The sequence below is a fragment of the Lactuca serriola genome, chromosome 4 (genome assembly GCF_051521515.1).
Source record: "Lactuca serriola cultivar US96UC23 chromosome 4, Lser_US96UC23_V15, whole genome shotgun sequence".
NCBI classification, from domain to species: Eukaryota; Viridiplantae; Streptophyta; class Magnoliopsida; order Asterales; family Asteraceae; genus Lactuca; species Lactuca serriola.
The window spans coordinates 224,996,671-225,017,827 of NC_136411.1; the positions used below are offsets into that span (position 1 = coordinate 224,996,671).

Here is a 21,157-nt window from a genome sequence, read left to right on the forward strand (position 1 = left end):
GGGAAGCCCATAAGGAAATTGTCCAAGGGCTTGATTAAAGGAATCTATGGGTTGCTTAGGGCTTAAGCAACCAAATTAGGGTTTCCTTGTTAGATAACCCTAATAGCCTCACTATATATACAACCCTTAAGGCTCAAAAACGTAGGAAACTTGTCTTCTAGGGTTAGAACACGTTTTGGGCAGCCTCCATCCTCTCTCCTCTTCATCCTCTTGCTTATGGTGTTTGTGAACCATTAGAGGAGTGACACTTGTGACTCTAAGCCTTCCTAAGTCAATTCAAGGAGGAATTGGGATTGTTATTGCTACATAACAATCAAGGTAACATTATAAACCTATTCTAATATCTAATATGATTACTTGTATGCTAGAATTAGGGTGTATAGTCTTGGATAACATGCATGTACAATAGAGAAACTTAGATCCAAGCATTAGGGTTTGTATGAGCACATAGGATGTCTTATGACCAAAACCCATCAACTTTGACTTTGAGCATAGTTGACTTGGTTGTCTTTCGAGGGTCAGTTAGACTCAGTATTGCGTTGATATTGGTAGCTCAGGGAGCGAGTGGAGCAGGAGTTCAGAGAGTTACCGGGCAGCGGCTAGTGGGATCATCAGCAAGTTCAGCCAGTGCAGGTGAGTTTCCCTTGGTGTGAATGGGTCTAAGGCCACAATGTCGGCCCATGTAGTTATGAGTAGAAGACCCGGGGGTTAGCCCTAGGCACAATATGCTAGTATGATATTCAGGACGAGGTCTAGTGGTAGCGTGCGGGTGCCCAAGGAATGGTTTATGTGATAGTTTATACTTGTTGTCTGTGTGATGCTTGTATGTGCCTGGTAGGGAGGTGAGTGTGGGCGAGGTCCCGTAACTCACCAATAGCAGAGTGTGGATGGTGTTCCACATCTCATTAGCAGCAGATTAGGGGCAAGGCCCGAGTTAGGAAAAGAGTGAGTGTGGGTTGGGCATGTATCTCACAATCAGTAGGAGCATGGACGGGGTTCCATGACTCACCAGTAGCAGGGCAGGGGCGAGGCCCAGGATAGGTGAGGCCTTAGGACAGGATCAGTCCGTATGTGTTTAGCTTATGTGTTGTGATATGTTTATGTGTTATTATTTGTTGGCGGGCGAGGCCTTGTGACAGGCGAGGCCTAAGTGAAACAGATCTGTATCCGAGCGGGGCTCGAAGCCAGGCGGGGCCTGGAGCGGTGGGGTCGTTGTAGCGGGCGAGGCCCGGGGTGGCGGGCGAGGCCTGAGGTAGGGGGCAAGGCCCAGGATAGCGGGCGTGGCCCAGTATGTACAGTATGTGGTTATGCATGGTATGTTGTAGGGTGGGGAACTCACTAAGCTTCGTGCTTACGGTTTTCAGTTTTGGTTTCAGGTGCTTCCGGTAGCGGAGGGAAGAGCTCGGGGTGATCGCATGGCACACACCATAGATTAGACAGCCTGGGAATGTTTACTCTGATAACGAACATGTGTTTTGGAAATTAATACTCTAATTATGTTTTGGAATGATGACTTTGCTCTAAAGTAATGTTTTATTAAAATAAATTTTTAGTCTTGAATTTTGGGACGTTACAGATCATGAAGGAAAAAGAAAGAAGTGTAATCATCTTGGAAGATCAATACATCTTGGATCCAAGAGTATCTCATCCTCAAGCATCATTTGAAGGTATAAAGCTTGGATCTTGATGTGTTATTTGCTTAGATATTGCTGGTATAGAGTTTGTCTGCATTTTTGGTTCCATATCTAATGAAGTATGAGCTACTCCATGTCCTAAAATGTAGATTCTTGTAGTTTTGAGCTCATAGATTCATAAAAACGAGAGCTTGGATACTCTTATTAAGCCATGCAAGAGATTTGGAGTTTTGGATGACTTTTGGACCAAGTGTTTGAGTTTTTACCCTCTTGTATGCATGTAAATGGATAAATTCATATACTTTATCCATTAAGATGTCCCTTTTTACTTGGATCTGAAGTTTGGTGCTTTGGCTTAAAGAAATAAGGACTTAACAATGGAATTTGGATTCAACGCTAGTATGTCGGGCGTACCTGGAGGTATGTTGTGTGTGCTAGGTTTGGGGCTTGTAACTGGAAAGGCACCTTCTACGCCCAACGTAAAGGTGGTACGTAGGGCGTACTCAGCCTAGGTGGAATCTTTGAATTTTTGACTCGACCTTGACCAGGATTTTGACAAAGTTTGACTTATGGGTATTTTAGGTATTGTGATCGGTAGTTTGAGATTAGGTCGCTGCTTGTTTATAGGTGACCTGTAGAGTTGGCATTTGGAGCAACGTTCTTTTCTGCTGTCTTTTCAGATTGTGAGGTGAGTTTTTTATCATTGTACTTGTGGGTCAAAAATAGTGGTGCCGACCCACTGGATTATGTATCCTGGTATATCGGATTGATGTTGTGTTGGTTATGCGATAGACTGTTAGATCTATATGATTACTTGTGTTTATTGAGTATGTGCCAGATTGGTAGATCACTTTGATTATATGTACTTGCTAGTTATTGGTTATTATTGTAAACGTCGAAAAGCGGTCCTGATTCGTGCTGAAGGACAAGATACCCGGGGCGGTCCGGATAGGCTGAAGGCCTGAAAGGCGAACCGGTCAGGCCAAAGGGCTGGAGAGCTGTCCAAATAGGTTGTAGGCTTTGCAAGGCGGTCCAGTCAGGCTAAAGGATCATATTTATATGTTGTTATCTGTGTGGTACTTTGGGGGAACTCAGTAAGCTTTGGCTTATAGTTTAAGTTTTATGTTTCAGGTACTTCAGATGATCGGGGCAAGGCGAAGGATTGATCATGCACATCCTTCAATTTTTATGAGATTTGATTTGGGATACTCTGATTTGTGATTTTGACTTTTGGGAAATAAGTTTTGTAAACATTTATGGTTTGAGGTTTGGTTTTGAAAACTGAAAATTTTACCTTGATTTTTTTGGATGTTACAATTATAGTTACAAAGATTATAAAAATAGGCTAAGACTTAGCGTTATATACTTCTAGGTCTTTTGAAAAAGTGTTAAGGCGAAGTGCTTCCATAACCTCGAGTGACCTTATTTTGTCAATTGAGTGTGTAGTTACTTTCAAGAACATAATTTAAGAAAAGTATTTATTAAATTCTAATTGTTTTAATTATACTATGTGCTACTTGTATAACTATAATAGTATTGCTTATTAGGAACTATGTCATAATCAGAACCTGCCTTTAGATATAGATTGTGATAGTTACGAACTTATAAAAAGGTACGTTCTAAATAAGTTGGATATTGGTTAGGTCTCATTATGAGGGTAGAGTGCCTAAATTGCTACACACGCGTATTCGCAACATGTTTCCTCTTAATGTAATTATACTCTGATATATTTGAATAAATAAAAATGAAAATTTTGGGTTGAAAAATCAGGACGTTACAACTCACCTCACGCATGACCCCAATAAATCACCACAACACACGAATAAATATGAAGGTCAATCATACGAACCACCTAGATATTAAATAATGGTCAAAACTCAAACTATGACCCAAAACACTACAATTTGAACTGAGGTCAAAATTGGACAAAAAGTCAAAAAGTTAACATTCATGGCAAAAGACGCCCGCTCCCTCCTTACGACCCCACGTCCACTACACGACAAAACAGTAGGGTCCCAGATAAAAAAATAAGCCGCGTCCCAGATAATTCAAAAGCACCCTAACATCCTCAGAAAAATGCGTCGCGTCTAAGCCAATTTCCAAAGGTTATTTCAACTTAATCCCTTCAGTCAATACTCCAATTCTCATATATAGTTCTCAATAGTGTATTAATGGATAAAGTTTCCAACTTTATTCATTAAGATGCTACAAACAAGCAAGATCTAAAGCCCTAGTTTCCAAAAGTCTAAGATCTTTCTTCATGCATGGAGAAAAGAGAGTACAACCATGCCCTCAAAGCTCTCTCAAAGGTTATACCTGAAGTAAAACATGATGCTAAGCCCTTGGAGTTTTCCAAACTCCAAAGATCAAGTCACAAAAGGACCAAAATTTTATTAAAAAGGACCAAAACACCAATATAGCTTAAATCTAAAGATTAAAAGCAATAAAGCTTGGATCTTTATGACTTACAAAGGTTTAAAAGATGAATGGCGATTGTTCTCTTAAGTAGCAAAGCTTCCAAGGCCAATATTTCAAAAACTTTTCACAAAAGAACGGTGAAATGCATCAAAAATGGATGTGATGAGAGAAGATGAGCTCAAATCCCACAAAGATGGGCTAGGGTTTCTCAAGGGTCGATCTAGGGTTGATGAAGGGTAAAAATGATCAAACCCTAGGAGTTGACATGCCTTAAATAGGCCTAAAAGCCCAAATAAGTCATTCAACACACGAGCATGGGCTCCCTACACCTTCAATATAATTCTCTAAAATTTCAATTTTTTGCGATTAATTCCTTTAAGCTTTGGTCTTCACTTCTACCTTTCCTTGGACTTTAAAACCACCAATCAAAGTATGAGAGAAAGCATAATCGAAACTTGGGTGTTACAATAATTTAGGGCAAGATCAACCTCTATAACTTTCGTATCTACAAACTTATCTGGTTCAACAACCATTGCATGAATCTCAAATAGTCAAATAAATTGTAATACCATTGCCTAAAATAATAACATAGCTTTCTAAAGTGTACCATTTTCCTTATATTTTAACATGCTTTGTACCGTTTTCTGAAGTCCACAATCTCTTTGGTTGTTGAGTCGACAATTACCCTCGTCCCCCAAAAAAGCAGTTACTCACCACAACATGGCATGTAACAACCATGAACATACATACCATGACAAATTTATAAAAAACTTGAAAGTTTAAACTTCATTCTTTTAACCAAATTATTGGATGTTTATTTAGAAAATTTGCATTGCCATTGTTAGTCCACACAATACAACGAATACAGTCCATACTAGACAACAAACAACCATTAATATTATCATGCGTCTTAAGATTTATCCTGAAAAACTTACATATAATATTCCAACTAATCTTGTCTAACCCAAGATCTTACAATTCAAATGACACCCTCTTAGTAGATCGGCTATCCTTCACACTTAACATCAAATTGGTATACACTGTTACTATACCAATCACATCTACAAAATGATACACCAACTATATCAGAAATACCAAGACATACAAAAAAGAATAAGAGCAATTATGCGTTTGATAACAATGTCTACATACCAATTGCATAGTCTTCCTCAAAATTGACATGAAATAATGTCTCCAAACTTGAAAAAATCAAAATAACTCAAACTATGAGGAAGCCAAATGTCATGGCCTTAACATACATGTTATTGTGAAAAATTATTTTAAATCTATGATTTGCCATTTCCAAACGGACAAAGTTATCACTGACAAAGAAATTCGAAAAACCATACACATTTTCCTCCTTCAATAATAATATCTCAATCTTCCAAATTGGAGCATTCTTGATGGTGACAAAGACATGGTTTCCCTGAAATTATCATACAAACAAACCAAGAATAAAAACTATACCAATACAAACAAAATGAGAAAACCCAACTATGATAGGCTGACACCTTGTCGTCTATTAAAACCATATCAATACTTGCTTAGCTTAGGCGACTTCAAGCAAACATGTTGCTTCTATAAATGAACATCCATCCATCAACCTCAATATTGATCTCATTAATAAAATAATACTGTGAACCATCTGAGTATCACAATGCCACAATTATATATATACAAACAAAAATTATTTCTACAAATGACACAACATGTGTTTCATTTATACATACAAAAAACAACAACTATCATACTAAATTAACAAGCAAACACCTGAATCGTCCAACTGGTTAATTATCAAATGATCATTTAAAAAAAAAAAGCTTTTCATTTTTTTTTGGAAGAGAAGATCTATAGAGATATGGTGTTCTAAAAGAATTTGTTAGCGATTTCAATTTTATTAAATGAAATTTCATTTTATCTTCACTCCGTTTGCCCTTAACCCCATTCCTATATATCCCCCGCATTCGTGTCTATCTCGCTTACACCTTCCTTTACGCAGTCAAAAAACCCTTCTTCTCTTTGGCGTCTCCGAGCTCTCAATCTCTCTCAGATCATCAATGGCCGGCAAGACCGACTTCGATTCTTCTCTCCCTAACTCTCAGATCTCCAGAGGTGAATCAATTAACCACACACTTCTACTTCTTCCGCTAATTTAACTTTATCACTTTATAATTTCCTCGACTTTCTTAAAACCCTATTTTTCTTGTAGAGATTTGTCGGTTTTCTTTCTTGGGTGAATGTGTTAATCATGAAGGCACTGGTTTTTCTTTTCTACGACTGCTTCCTTTACCGCTGAATCTTTCAGATATGCGTCATAACAAATGTGGCCGAAATATATTCGCCTTCGCGTCTTATTCTTTCGTTTCTTAGGTTATGTATTTAGTCGAGAACGAAGAGTCTACTGAGTTTGTTCTATTTGCGATTTGCGCCTACTGTGGCAGTTTTAGGGTTTTGAAACACAAAATGGATTAATTTGCGCTGAAGTTAATTCATTTGCTACGAGTCCATTCCGAGACTGACAGAAGAAAGTCCTTTATTTATCATATAATATCATCCTTTTGATTCCAGGAATGAGGTTTCGACTTTCGATTTCGTATGCCATCATTTTTACATTTTTTCTTCGGTTTCGGCGCTTAATTTACGAGTGTTGCCCTACTCGTTGTTTAGGAAAAAGGGCCTATATGGCATCATCCGGTATTATATGCACTTGTGATTCTTTATGCTCGAGTGTTATTGATGAGCTTTATTTGTTGGCCCATTTTGGCGTTGAGAACTTGAGATCTTGATTTCGTTAGTGGGGTTGATAAAATTGACGTGTTTTAAAAAGAATAAACATTTAAAAACGTGCTTCTGCTGTTGGTTGTTCATTTCGTGTCTTCGTGGATTGTCCATATTCAGTCTCTTTAGTGCATGCATGTACTCTGGTAGATTGAAGATTGCAAATCATGTCATGTGTGTTTCAATGTTGGTCATCTTTGTTTTTTAGCGACACAGCTGCTCAAATTATATCCTTTTTTTGAAGAATAGAAACCCTTTTCTCATTTCACTTAGACTTCTATTATGACTATGTCTCACCTAACCCAAGAAATTTGCTACATTAGAGCTAATTATTCATTGGCTATTGATTCTGCAGATGTCCAAGGGTCTGACAGTTCTATTCCACTTTCACCACAGTGGCTCCTGTCCAAACCTGGGGAGAACAAGATGGGAACTCCAACCTCGGTGTGTGACATTCCACTTTCTTTTAAAAAAGCTTCTTTCTTTCTTTTTCCCTTCTGATTCTTCCCTATAGAGAATAGTCTATAAACTCATCTATTATGTTTTTAACACAGGAGGTCCCCACCAGTCCTTTTCCACCATTTGCCAACCGTTTGGATTTCATGAAATCACCTGGAACCGATGATTCCCAGAAGAAAAAAGATGTGTTTAGGCCTTCTGTTCTTGAAAGCCGTGAACGTTGGCGTGATGAGGAAAGAGACACAAATTCTTTTGTCCGCAAGGATAACAGGTGGCGGGAGGGGGAAAAAGAGCTTGGGGACACCCGCAAGGTGGCAGACAGGTGGACAACAGATAACAACATAACACCAGGAAAACAACACTATGGCGAATCCAGACGTGCACCTTCTGAGAAATGGGGTGATACTGGAAACAAAGATGCACGTGAGAGCAAATGGAACACCCGATGGGGCCCTGATGACAAGGATGCTGATGTCACACGTGACAAGTGGACAGAATCTGGAAAAGATCATGATGTCCAGGTGTCCCATGAGGGTGGTGACCACCCTCGACCATGGAGGCCTAGAGGAAGAGCAGAGCCGCCACATCAGCAAACTCCAGGGGTAAACAAGCAGACTTCTATGTTTGTTCATGGTCGGGGTCGTGGGGAGAATCCTAATTCCACATTTTCTATTGGCCGAGGAAGGGGTGGGACCCACCCTATGAATAATAGTTCCAGTTCCACTCATTTGCAGCCTTTAGGATCTTTTCCTGACATGGGTGGTGATAATACATCTCCTATGAGGTATAGCAGGTCAAAGCTGCTTGATGTGTACAAGATAACTAATATGAAAGGTGGTGAAAGGATGTTGGATGTGCCTTCACTTACACAGGAGGAACCTTTGGAGCCTCTTGCACTTGTTTCACCTACCCCTGAAGAATTGGTAACTTTTATCACTCTCTGTTATGTTAATCTTTAATCTTCATATGGGACTAGAATTGGTAAAACTTGAAATTAATATGTTTTTTTTATGGCAGTTTATAATGAAGGGGATTGACAAAGGGGACATTTTAAGTAGTGGTGCTCCTCAAATTACTAAAGATGGATCATCTGGGGTTAACATGGTTGATACACAGTCAAGAAGAACCAAACTTGGTACTTTGAACATTTCTTTATCAAAAATTGTGAATTTAATAGTCAAGCATTAATCACTATTAGTGAGTTTGTTGAATGTGTTTTTTTTTGAGCAGGGAGTAGAGAAGATCTACCACTTGCTTCTGACAATTATTCGGATTATGTGGAGGGCTTATCTCATGAGAAACAAGGGCACTCATATGAGACCAATTTCAAACCTAATCTCATGGAAGATCGCCAGTCTTTTATAGATTACAAATCCAAAAATGAAGGTATATATACATTATCTACAGTTTCTTTAAAAAATTTAATGGTGGGTGTTTCTGTTTTTATATCAAGAATCATTTTGTTATCTGCAGCAATAGGAACCTCAGCTAACTCTGGGGCAAACTGGAGATCTTTATCCATGGGGCAACGTGCACAACCGAATACTTCCAATGAATGGAGTAGCAGTTTAACAAATGTCACAAATGTTTCAAATGTTTCAAATGTTACAAATCCAGGTATCAAAAGGCAACAATCTGGAAACACTATGGATAGGGAGCATGAAGCAAGGATACTTTCACAATCACAGCCATCACCTGAAGATTTGGTTCTTTTTTATAAAGATCCACAAGGTTCAATTCAAGGTCCTTTTACTGGAATTGATATTATTGGATGGTTTGAGGCTGGATATTTTGGGATTGATTTGCAAGTACGTCTTGCAAATGCACCAAATGACTCACCTTTTGCTTTACTTGGTGATGTCATGCCTCACCTTCGTGCAAAAGCCAGACCTCCACCTGGATTTACTGCTGCTAAAAGTGAAATCAATGATGAATCCAGTATTCCAAATCCTAATGCTATGATGAAAAATGATCCAAGGTTTCAACATGGGTCAACCACAGAAGCTGAGAATAGATTCATTGAGTCTCTCATGTCTGGTAGTGGTGGCTCATTGGAGAAATTTGGGCTTTCTGAAGGTATGCAGGGGTATTTTGGGAACCCTGGTTCGATTCCAGCTATGGAAATTGCAAAATTGATGCAACTTGAAAGGCAAAAATCTATGTCTAGTCCTTACTCTCTTTGGTCTGGGCCCCCTAAATCTGACATTCTTCAAGATCCTTCAGTTTTACCTCAAAATCCTCCAAATCCAGAGTTCATGTCTATTCTTCAAGGCTTATCTGAAAGGTCAAACTCTGCTGCAAACAGTGGGGTGAGTAACTGGTCAAACTTCCCTGTTCAAACCGGGTTGGACCCACTTCAGGGTAAACATTTCCCTCTTCAGACACCATTCGGGGCCCACCAGAGGCTGCAAGGACAGAATCTACCCTCACTGGGTCCACTAACACCTGAAAAGCTTCTAGCTTCTGGCCTTCCTCATGATCAAATCTTAAGCTTATTACAACAACAACACATGTCACAGATAAAACCTCAAATCCCTACACCACAGTTGTCTGTATTGGATGAGTACCTGTTACTTAAACAACAACAACAGAAACAGGAACAGCTTCAGCAACAACAACAGCAGATTATGAGACAACAACTGCTGTCCCAAGTCCTCATAGAGCAACAATCTCTGCAACGTTTTGGTGAGCAACAACAGCAGTCTGTTGGATTTGCTCCTCCACATGAGGTGTTACAGATGGGATCACAGCATCAAGGGCTTAATACTAACACTCCTCATATGGCTCAATTTGTTCCCACCCCAGGTCTTGAAGATTCTATTCATTTGCCACATCAGTTTATTGACAACAGAGTGGAACAAAAGGTTGTTGGAGATGAGATTGTTCACCAGAAGGAACCTGATGTACAGGAACAGGATCAGCCATTGATGATTGATTCAAGAACAGATGAAAATGTTGCTTTGATTTCTGACCCTCTGGTTGCTGTGAAAAATGAAGTTTTAGAGACTGAATTTGTTGATAATGTGGAGGTGATGCCAGCTGTCACGGAGGCACCAAAGGTCCAGAAACCATCTACTAATGAGTCCAGTGTTGTGAAAGAAGTAAAGCCTGTTGAAACTGTGAAAAAAGCTACTGAAAAGAAGTCAAAGAAACAGAAGTCTTCAAAGTCACAATCGTCTGACATGGCGAAAACAGTATCTAAACCCCAACAGCAGCAGCCAAAGGAACCTGAAACTGATTTGACCAAAGTCAACGAGGTCGAAATGGAAACATCTCAAGTAGAAGAGACCAAATCTAGAGTAGCCATGGAAGAGCCTGTAACTATGTCTAGTAATGTTAACCAAATCCCTCAAGATAACAACACACAACAAGTTCATATTCAACGTGCATGGAAGCCTGCTCCTGGTTTTAAACCAAAGTCACTGTTAGAAATTCAACAAGAAGAGCAACGCCGGGCCCAGGCCCAGGCCCAAGCTCAGGCCCAAGCCCAAGCAGAGATGGCTGTTTCTGATATGTCAACATCTTTAGGGTCAATGAACATATCCAGCCCTTGGTCTGGTTTTGTTGCCAATTCAGACCACAAACTTACAGAAAACAAGAAAGATTGGGCCACTTCTGAGGCTTCCCAAAATCAAAACAACAAGAGCCAGTTGCATGAACTTTTAACTGAAGTAAAAACTAGTGAAAAGAACTCTGCATCAGTTACAACCACTGTACAATCTGATTCGATTGAAGAAGGTAACTTCATTGAGGCTAAAGAATCAAAAAAGAGTCGAAAAAAGTCTGCAAAAGCCAAAGCAGCTGCAGTATCCAAAGTGTCTGTGTCTCCTGTCGCTGACATCAGCACCATTTCAAGCCCAAATGAGAAAGTGAAAAGTTCACGTCAAGAGAAGGAGGTGTTGCCAGCTGTCCCTTCAGGTCCTTCATTTGGAGATTTTGTTGTCTGGAAAGGGGAGACTGCAACTCCTACACCTGCTCCAGCTTGGTCTACTGATTCAGGAAAGATTGCAAGGCATACTTCATTAAGAGACATTCTTAAAGAGCAAGAGAAAAAAGGTGGTGGTTCTTCTGTTCAACAACAACAACATCAAGTACATGTGGCAACACAAAAACCTGTGTCATCATCTGCTCAAACTAAAAATGGTCCTTCATGGTCATCATCTGCTTCATCTCCTGTCCAGATTATGTCTTCACATGGTGGGACTCAATCAAAGAACAAAGTTGATGATGATCTGTTTTGGGGTCCTTTGGATCACCCGAAGCAAGAAGCAAAAAAGTATGGTTTCTTTTATTGTATATGTTTGTGATTTGTGGAAGTGTGTTTGATGGTTTTGGTCTGTGTTTGTGATACAGGGCTGATTTTCCTCAACTTGCAAATCAAGGGAGTTGGGCTAAGAACACTCCTGGAAAAGGAACTTCTGGTGGGGCTATGAGTCGACAGAAGTCTGGAAGTGGAAGACCTGTTGAAGCTTCTCTTTCTTCATCTCCTTCATTGAAGGGGAAAAGAGATGTGATGGCTAAACATTCAGGTAAACTGACTTCACTTGAAGCTTCTCTTACTTTGAAAAGCCTATCTGATTATAGCAATGTCATGTAAATGCATAGCCATTTCAAGAGCTATATTTCGGTAGATTTCTCACAAGAAAAAAGTTTAAAATCTTTTTTTCAAAGTATATATCATGCTACTTTCAGTTCTCCTACTCTATCCAGCTATAGCAATGCCATCCAAATACAAAGCAATTTTCAAAGCTATAATTGTGTATTTTTGAAGTTTAATTGAGAGTGCTATGCTTTAAATGGCTTATATTTTCAAAAAAATAGGCTTTATTATGATAAAAATGTAATTAGAATTTAAAATGAATGGAAATAAGATACTATAATACACAACTAAGTGAAAGTACATTGCTATTACTTGTGTTTTTGCAGAGGCAATGGACTTCAGAGATTGGTGCAAAAATGAATGTGTCAGGCTTCTTGGATCCAAAGGTATTGCAAAATCTGAACTTGTAGCTGTAATATGAAAGCTTTATTGTTTTTATTGCTATACCCATTGCTTAATGATTAAAGAAAATTAGATTTTTTAGTGTTTAAAAGTAAAAATTCGAGTTTCTGTGAAATAAAATTCAAATTATGCTCATTTGACATGTACTTTTTTTTTTCTTCTGCTATTTGTCAGATACAAGTTTTCTGGAGTTTTGTCTGAAGCAATCGAGATCAGAAGCAGAGATACTTCTGAAAGAGAATCTCGGGTCATATGATCCAGACCATGCATTCATCGAAAAGTTCCTCAACTACAAAGACCTCCTCCCTTCAGACGTTCTCGAAATCGCCTTCCAAAAAACCACCGGAGATGTCAATTCCGGGAGCGATGGATTCTGGGATTCCGAGGTCGGCGGTGGTAAGGCGGCAGCAGTAGCAGCGGCAGATGGCGGCAGCAAGGCGGGAGGAGGAGGAGGAGGGGGGAAGAAGAAGGGGAAGAAAGGGAAGAAGGTTAGCCCAGCGGTTTTAGGTTTTAACGTGGTGAGTAACAGGATTATGATGGGGGAGATTGAGACAGTTGAAGACTAGATGAGATGAGATGGAGATTGAAACAGCAGTTTAAGGTTTGTTTACTTTTATTATGGTAATGTAGTTTGTAAATACTTTTGTCTGTGTCTGGAAGGAAAAACAGAGAGAGAACTGGCTGTGTACATGATAATTTTGAAGATTAGGGTTTTTTATTTCTTTAAATGTTGTTGGGTTATTATAGAGCTGACAGCAGCTTCTAACTGCTCCACCAATTTTGTGATATGTGACTTTACTTGTTTTGACTTTACAAGAAATATTATCCTCCGTTGCTTTTTGCTTATATATATCATCGTATTTGTGTTCCTTTTTAATTTTCTAATTCAAATACTTGTTCCCTTTCTTTTAAAAGGTTGGCATCAATGTCGCTGGAAGAAAAATAATGACCATTTGAAAATATTTTTTTGCCTTGGAAAAGGTGCAACAATACTTCTTTTGGCTGATTATAAAGGAAATACAATACTTTTTACGCTGAAAAATATTTCTATTTAAAAATTTATTCATCACTTAACCAATGATCTCCATAAGATACTTGTGATGTAGTCAAATTTTGGTGGAAGTAAATAAAAGTTTAAGAATTTCTGAAATTGTGACAATGGCCATCTAAGTAGCATTTGGTACATTGTATTGGACTTAGACAAATAACAAAAGAAACCCTTAAATATCTTTTTTTTTTTTCTTTTCTTTTCTCAAATCCACGTCCACCCGTGAAACTCCAGTAACCCACGTCTCTACCCAGATAAAGCTCTACATTTCTCAATTGTCCATGCCCATTCTCGATTTTTTTGTTTACTCGCTGAAATATGTATTTCATGAGAATTTGTTAGCTTCTTTGATGTAAATCATCGTAACATCGTTTCTTTGTTGTCATTGAAAATCAGAACCAATGAGCTATGAGTTCTATTTGCTGAATATGTATTTAGTGTTAGTTCTTTTGATATGTGGTGTGGGTGGGTGTGGAATTTGGGGCTGTATACACCAACAGTATTTTATTTCATATTTCAATCTGACTAACCAGAATATCTCAACCTTAATAGGGTCAAGTATTTATTTATTTATTTTTTTGAAAAAACACCTACTAACTCGACTCGTTTAATCCAAAATCCGTTCGGGTTGACCCGGATGTCATACCTAGGTAAAACCATTGATTACTATCAGTCGACTTGTAGAACCTTAAGAACATGAGGTGACTACAAGCTCAATTTTATTTGCTTTCAAATAGCTTGACAAAAAAGTTTGGAGGATAATCTTGTCGTTGGAAAATAGACGGGTGTGATGGTCGCGACGAAGAGGCTTTATTTCAGTGAGCAGAGGGTGGGATGTTAACAAGGAAGCTGAGGATAGAGACGATGAGATGAGTAATGGCAGAGATGAACGAGTTTAACCTGAAATTTGTTACTGAGAAATGTCAAGGAAAAAAAACATAAAACATGAGGACTTAGATGTGCAACAGTTGATATGGAAAATCACTTCATCTACTACTGTCCATTTTAATAGTTTTATTGAAAGATCTTGTAAGTTTACAATTTATTTGTTTATCACGTTTAATGAAATTAGTGAAATCTAATTATCAAATACTTGTATTATCTATTTTGTTTTTATGATATATATATATATATATATATATATATATATATATATATATATATATATATATATATATATATATATATATATATATATATATATATATATAATGGCATTTTAGACATTTCAAACTCTTGATTTTTTTTTGAAGAATATGACTTATGATGATGAAGATATGTAGTGTTGTGGGTAAATTTTCTTTACAATAATTTTTTTTTGAGCATATTGGAGATTTAACTTGTCCAAAATACGAAGAATACTTCTGAAATATGTAGAACAAGTCCGGAATGTAGTATACTTTTTATGGCAATATTTCATAGAAGTAGTTGTAATTGATATTTAGGTTTTCTGGCAGTTAAATTCATATTTAAGAACAATTAGAACTAGTCTGTAACAAGTAGCCCGTGCCTAAAATTCGAAAATCTAGTTCGGAACACGAAGATCTTATAGGGAACAAGAAAATCATGTATGGAACAAGATCCTATTTTTTAGTTTTCTTAGCATCATCATGTATACGATGCTCTGATCACAACAATATGTGAAACAAACTTGGGTTAGGACATTATAGCTAGGCTACAACCTATCTCGGCATGAGCAGTACTTTTCAAGGTGTCTTATTTGGGTAGGTGGGCTTATGTACATGCATGGAAGGCTACTAACTATTGGACCATTACTTGTTTTGCAAGGAGGTAGTGACCAATCCAGAATCCGATATGGATGAGTTATTATATTTGGTGTGTGAATACCAACTCTGTTTTGACAAGTGAGCATTGTGCCAAGTGTTAAATGTGACTTGAGCATTTGGAGCATTCTCATGGAGCATCTGGATTCAATGGAGCATTATGAATTCAGTGGAGCACTTGAATGAACATGTGAGCATCAGGAAGGGAATATAGCACATATGAATGAGTGGAGCACATAAGAAGGAAATGGAGCATCTGAGAAGGGAATGGAGCATCATATAATGCCCCATGATGAGGATGCTATTAGATTAGATGTCTAAGACCATAACTATATTTGGTATGTACTTGATTTGATTTGTAGCATGGTCCTTTTGGGTTGCCTTCACTCATGCAACTTGATAGGATGGCTAGTGAAGAGAGAGAGAGAGAGAGAGTAGAATTTATTATATGAATAATAAATTGGTACTCAGAATGATTTTATTAATATATTATAAGATTAATATATTATTTGGAAATCATATTATTAATTAGTAATTAATCATAAATTAATTGGATATTAATTTTGGGATTAAAGGAACTGATTAATAATGGAGGGACTGGTTTTACAAATCATTGATAGTTGCAAAGTTAGGCTGATGGACTCCTGTGGTAGGACTGGACGAAATCTATAGGAGGCCCTATAGAATTCGTCCAAGGCTTCTATTATGGAGGTCCATGGACTGCTTAAGGCCTAAGCAAGGAAATTAGGGTTTCTACTTGAAAACCCTAGCAACCACAACTATTTAAAGACCCTCATGCATGGATTTTCGGCCATTCTTGTCTTTGGAAGAACCCGACCGATTTCTAGCATCTCTCCAAGCCATCCTTTGCATTGAGTGTTTGTGACTCCATTAGAGGTGCAACACTTGGGACACTAAACTTTCAAGAGTCAAGGACTTCAAGGATTGTCTTGTTATTACAATATAACAAGTGAGGTAATCATCAAATCCTAATATATATATATATATATATATATATATATATATATATGTGAATTTCGAAATTGTATATACTAGCTCTAGGGTTCATTGCTTTGGTATTCAATTTGCATGTTCAATAGAGAAAAACTTAGATCCAAAGCAATTAACGTTGCATGATCACATAGGATTGTAGATATGCTCATAGCCCATCAGTAGTATCAGAGCCTATGATATTTTTCAATTGAATTGATGCAAGAGTGAACTGCCAAAAGAACAAGAAATCAAAATTGTTTTGCTGTCCAGAGCTAGAACTCGAAGAATTCATCATAAACTCGATGAGTTGACTTGTCAGTTTTCTATCAGATTTTCATTTGGATAATTACCATAATTCGTTTTTATTGCCTAAAATCGATTTTCTGATTGATATCATCATATCCTTATCAAAATTAAAGACTTGGTTAAATTTGGATAATATAAGATTATTTTGATTCATAGATTAAACCTAGTAATTTTAAATAATTTCAAATTGCACCCTTTTGGTTTTATAGTTTAAATTTGAAATTAAAAGTTTTGATTTTAGAAATTTAAATAGTTAAACCCTTGCATTTTGAATAGTTTAAAATACACCCTCATGGATTTTATTAATAATATTAATTAAGTGTTTAATTAAAAGAGAATTAATATATCCATAATATGGTTTAAATTTAATTGAATTAAACGTTTAATTTATTAAAGAATTATAAACCACTTAGTATTTTAAAAGTTTAAAATACTCCCTTATACTATATAAGATTAAAAGTTTAATTATATATATATATATATATATATATATATATATATGTATATGTATATGTATAAGTAAAAGTCAGTCTTACCGTTAGTAGGCCTTATTCACGAAGCTGATCTATAATGAGTATTTAAGGAAGCGGCTTGTAAAATGACCACCATTAGGTATCCACTCTTACCCACCACACTCTTGACTAGTGGAGGGTCATTAGCCGAACGGGTAGGATAGGACACTAAATCCTCATTAAAAGTATAATGAATATACAAAGTAACTAAACCTTTTATAAATTCCCAATCTTAGTTACTTTAGGAAAAAAATGTGAATTTGATGCTAGCCCATGAAATTGTACATTGCACCTTATTAGTTGTTAGTGGATCGTGTGTGGTTAACCGACACACTAATTTGGGACTACTGAAGGATGAAAATGGGTAGCTCGTAAATTATCGTTGATCAATGGAGCGTGTGTGGTTAACTGGCACATTGATTAGATGATAAATGACATTGAGAGTACCAAGCTAATTTTCATGGTTATTCACACCTTGTTTGTGATCCTCGGTATCCCAGTCACAAACTTGAAGGGCATAATCGAGATTAAACATGCCATTGAAAAGTTCAATGAATCTCAAAAGATCTAGGAATTTCATTTAAAACCTAAATTCGTTTAAAATTTCGTTTTCGTGGTGGAATTGGTAAATCATCACTTACCGACCTTCAAATAATTTACAATTGGATTATGACATCCCTTTTCCGAATTGTGAATTATTGTGTTGGGTCCTAGCCTTAATATTTCATTTGGGTGTTATATTAAGGATTGTATCAACTAACTTGAATTTCTCCTTTTTGTAGATGTCTAGTTCAGACAACTATGGTTTTCATCAATCCTTTGGAAAAGGCTTTCCTTCTGAAGATGATCTTCCACGTGTCAATCAAGGTGAAAGATCAATCCCTTCTTCGTGTATTGGTGGAACTAGAAATCATACTTCTCTTCCTCCACCTCCTCCAGTGATTCTCCCTGACCCACGTTTTCGTCGACTTGAAAAGTTCAAGGTCACTCAAGCCCTCTTGGCAAGCAAACACCAAGATGGAAGGTCTGTGAGTGCACATGTCTTGAAGATGAAGTCGCAAATTGATAGACTAGGGATGTTGGGTGTCGTTTTCCCAAGGAAGTTGGGTGTTGACTTGGTTCTTCAGTCACTCCCCGAGTCATATAGTCAGTTTGTTAAAGACCACTATGTGATTGACAACGACGTGGCCCTTATTGATCTGACATAATTGCTAATTGCTGTTGAAGCAGTGATGCTTTGGCGCACTAGTCAAGAAAATTTGATTGGAAGATCTACATCCAACATTTCCATGGGCATTGGTGATGGCGAAGGTGATAGTCTAGAAATGGTTTCTCCTCCTAAGGGAGAGAAATCAACCATGATCGAAAAGTTTGATCATAAGAGAAAGGCAAATTCTGAGATAGTCCTATGTGTCATTCCCAAAGAGTCCATATGTTTCTATTGTCAAGAGAAGGGGCATTGGACGCGAAGCTACCATATCTACCTGAAAGATCGCAAGGATAGTAAAGTCAAACTGTATGACTCTACTTCAGGTAAATCCACTATCCAACTCTATTAAGCTCCTATTTATAGATTCTTAATACATGATGTGATAATATTGCAGTTTGATGTTTTGTAGGATCAAATAAAAGGAAGGAAGCTTAAAAGAAGAGTAAGCCGAGTCTGATCGTGAAGAGATGGATTTTAATCACATGGTTCAATGATTAGATTTTTGAGCTGCTACTTAGGAGTTATGATAGATTGCTTAAGAATATTTGGAAACATAGTTTTCATATGTATTTGCATTGTAAGGACAAGTTTTCCGCATTTTATTATTAAAATAAATTTTGATTTTATCTTATTTTATGTATCCTTGCAATGACATTTGTGAAAATTGGTGTTTATATTTATATTGTTAGCAATGTTGAAAAAGGATTTGATTATTGGTTATATTGTTTGTGGTAGTGTCATAATTTACCAAGTGAGGAAGGATTCTCATCACCCAAGTTTCAACTGGACAGAAACTTGGAATCATATGATTTAAATTGTGTGATGTATGAGAATGTTGATCCTTGGGAAATTGGGATTGATTCCTTGTTCACATATGTATGTGAGTCAAGTGAAAGACTAAAGGATCTAGTACACAATGATGTGCACTGGTCAGATCCACCACAAAGGACAACAAGTCTCTTCGTCATGATTTACTGATATTTCAGTAAATATGGTTATGCTTACAAGCTTAAGTATAATTCTGATACATTAAAAGGTTTCAATGTATAGCAAAACGAATAAGAAGAATCAAATTGGGCAAAAAGATAAAAGTTTCTCCAATCTGAAAGGAAAGGAGAGTACTTTAGTATCGTGTTTTATGATCATCCTAATGATTGTGGAACCATGTCACAATTGATCCTCTAAGGACACCTTAGTGCATTTATATGACTAAGGAGAGGAATTGAGAATTGTTGGAATGGTTAAATCAAAAGGATAAGTCATACTTCGTTCCAAATTCGAGTTTTAGAGTCATACTCTAGTTACTCCTAGTTTTACCTTGAGTGATATGTTCTAAGTAGGTTTACAACACCTCATGAAATGTGGAGTGGAAATGTTTTATTACTCTTGCACATTTGAAATCGGTAGTTGTGATGTTTTGACTAAAACAAAGACCAACTAAGACCAATTACATGAAGTGTTATCTTGATAAGAATCCACACTAACTCTTGAATATTTGATTGTCAAGGAATATTGCTTGAAAGAGAATCTTATATGTCAAGGGGTCAGTGGGAGTCTCAATGGTCTTGAATAGGTTCAAGAGCTAATCAAGAATAAACCTTTTAATAATCGGTAGCACATGACTTGAGGTTGACAACCTATCGTGTTGACATATTCTTGTTTTATTGCCATTGCAGTTAATTATTCATGTGAGTTCTATGAGTTCTCATCTGATCGCATAAGGCAAAAGCACCCTGATAAGTGAAAGTACATTGATCAATATGGGTGAGCTACTCAATAACTTGGAAACAATGGTAGGCCCTTGTGCTACTGAATGGCAAGAAATTGAGAATAAGCAAGTTCAATCCATATGAGTTTGAATTTGTCATTAACCTTGTCTTATGATAATGGTTGGAAATGATGAATTCACATGGATAGTAGCACATACAATATAAAATTAATGTGATAAGAGGTTTCTCTCTAATTCATGAAAATGGTTGTGAGGAAACGATTTCACTAGTAGATTTTGAAGGATTAGAGTTAGCAGATGTGGTAATTGCGTTCTCAAATTTGAGTATGATTATGACATCCATTTTCATAGTTCGAATTGTGATAAATGGAAAATAGTTTAAACATTCGGGACTTATTGTTATGAGTTCTGAAAGGGTTTAGACACAGACATAAGCTATCTAATGAATGTTGTATGAGATTGAGAAGTCTAGATAAAGACTTATCGAAGCACCACGTATTAGAAATCTGAACTTTTGTAAGAAAGTCAATAGGTATTGATTTCTAGAAGTCCAGCTGATTTCTAGGTATATGTCAAAGCTAGTGGGAACATAATTGTAATGCTGGTAAGAACATACTATTGGATAAGGTGTCTAAGTCGATAACTATAATCGATATGTACTTGAACCGATAGTAGCATGGTCCTTTTGGGTTGCCTTCACAAGTGCAATTTGATAGGATGGATTTTTGAGAATAAGGTTATTTATGATTTATTAATATATTACAAGTATAATATATTAATATGAAATCATATTATTTAATTAGTATTGATCAAGAATTAATTTAGTGATCAAAAGAGACTAATTAAATATATGGGGACTGATTAAGGAAATCAATGATTCTTATAGTGTGGGCCAATGATCCATGGTTATTTAGGTTGGGCTAAACCAATGTGATAGTCCATGGAGGTTTAACCCATGGAGCCTAAGTAATATGAAAGGTCATTACGGTTTGCAAAGATGTAACCCTAGCATTTTGTTACACTATAAAAGGGATCCCCTAGAGCCAAAATAGGCTACACCTATCATTTTAAGAGTTTGATATAGATTATGTGCTAACTAGCTTATTCTCTCAAGACTCCTCTTGCATTTTGGTGTTTGTGACACATTAGATGCATCACACTTGAGGTGCTAAAGATTTTAAAGGCCAAGAACTACAACTACATCAAAAGGTATTCATCTAACTATGAATTTTGTATTGTATATCCTCCACTGTATGCTAGTTAGGATGTATGCTTTGGAAAATT

The 21,157-nt window shown here is 37.0% G+C and overlaps 1 protein-coding gene across 1 annotated transcript; it reads left to right on the top strand.

The window, feature by feature from the left end:
* The first annotated feature begins 6,011 nt into the window (after positions 1-6,011).
* Positions 6,012-13,137, top strand: LOC145096780 (GYF domain-containing protein). The gene is made up of 9 exons (XM_079034130.1): positions 6,012-6,164; positions 7,186-7,274; positions 7,385-8,212; positions 8,307-8,424; positions 8,520-8,675; positions 8,763-11,565; positions 11,643-11,818; positions 12,216-12,275; positions 12,466-13,137. Exons 1-9 carry the CDS (start codon positions 6,110-6,112, stop codon positions 12,855-12,857), a joined length of 4,677 nt encoding a protein of 1,558 aa, XP_078890256.1. The 5' UTR covers positions 6,012-6,109; the 3' UTR covers positions 12,858-13,137.
* The last annotated feature ends 8,020 nt before the right edge of the window (positions 13,138-21,157 follow it).

Bases quoted from the DNA above. Each gene is read 5' to 3' on its own strand.
- LOC145096780 (XM_079034130.1), top strand. From the start codon at position 6,110: ATGGCCGGCAAGACCGACTTCGATTCTTCTCTCCCTAACTCTCAGATC. The intron at 8,213-8,306 runs GTAACTTTTATC...TTTTTATGGCAG, and splicing joins CACCTACCCCTGAAGAATTG to TTTATAATGAAGGGGATTGA. The intron at 12,276-12,465 runs GTATTGCAAAAT...GCTATTTGTCAG, and splicing joins CAGGCTTCTTGGATCCAAAG to ATACAAGTTTTCTGGAGTTT.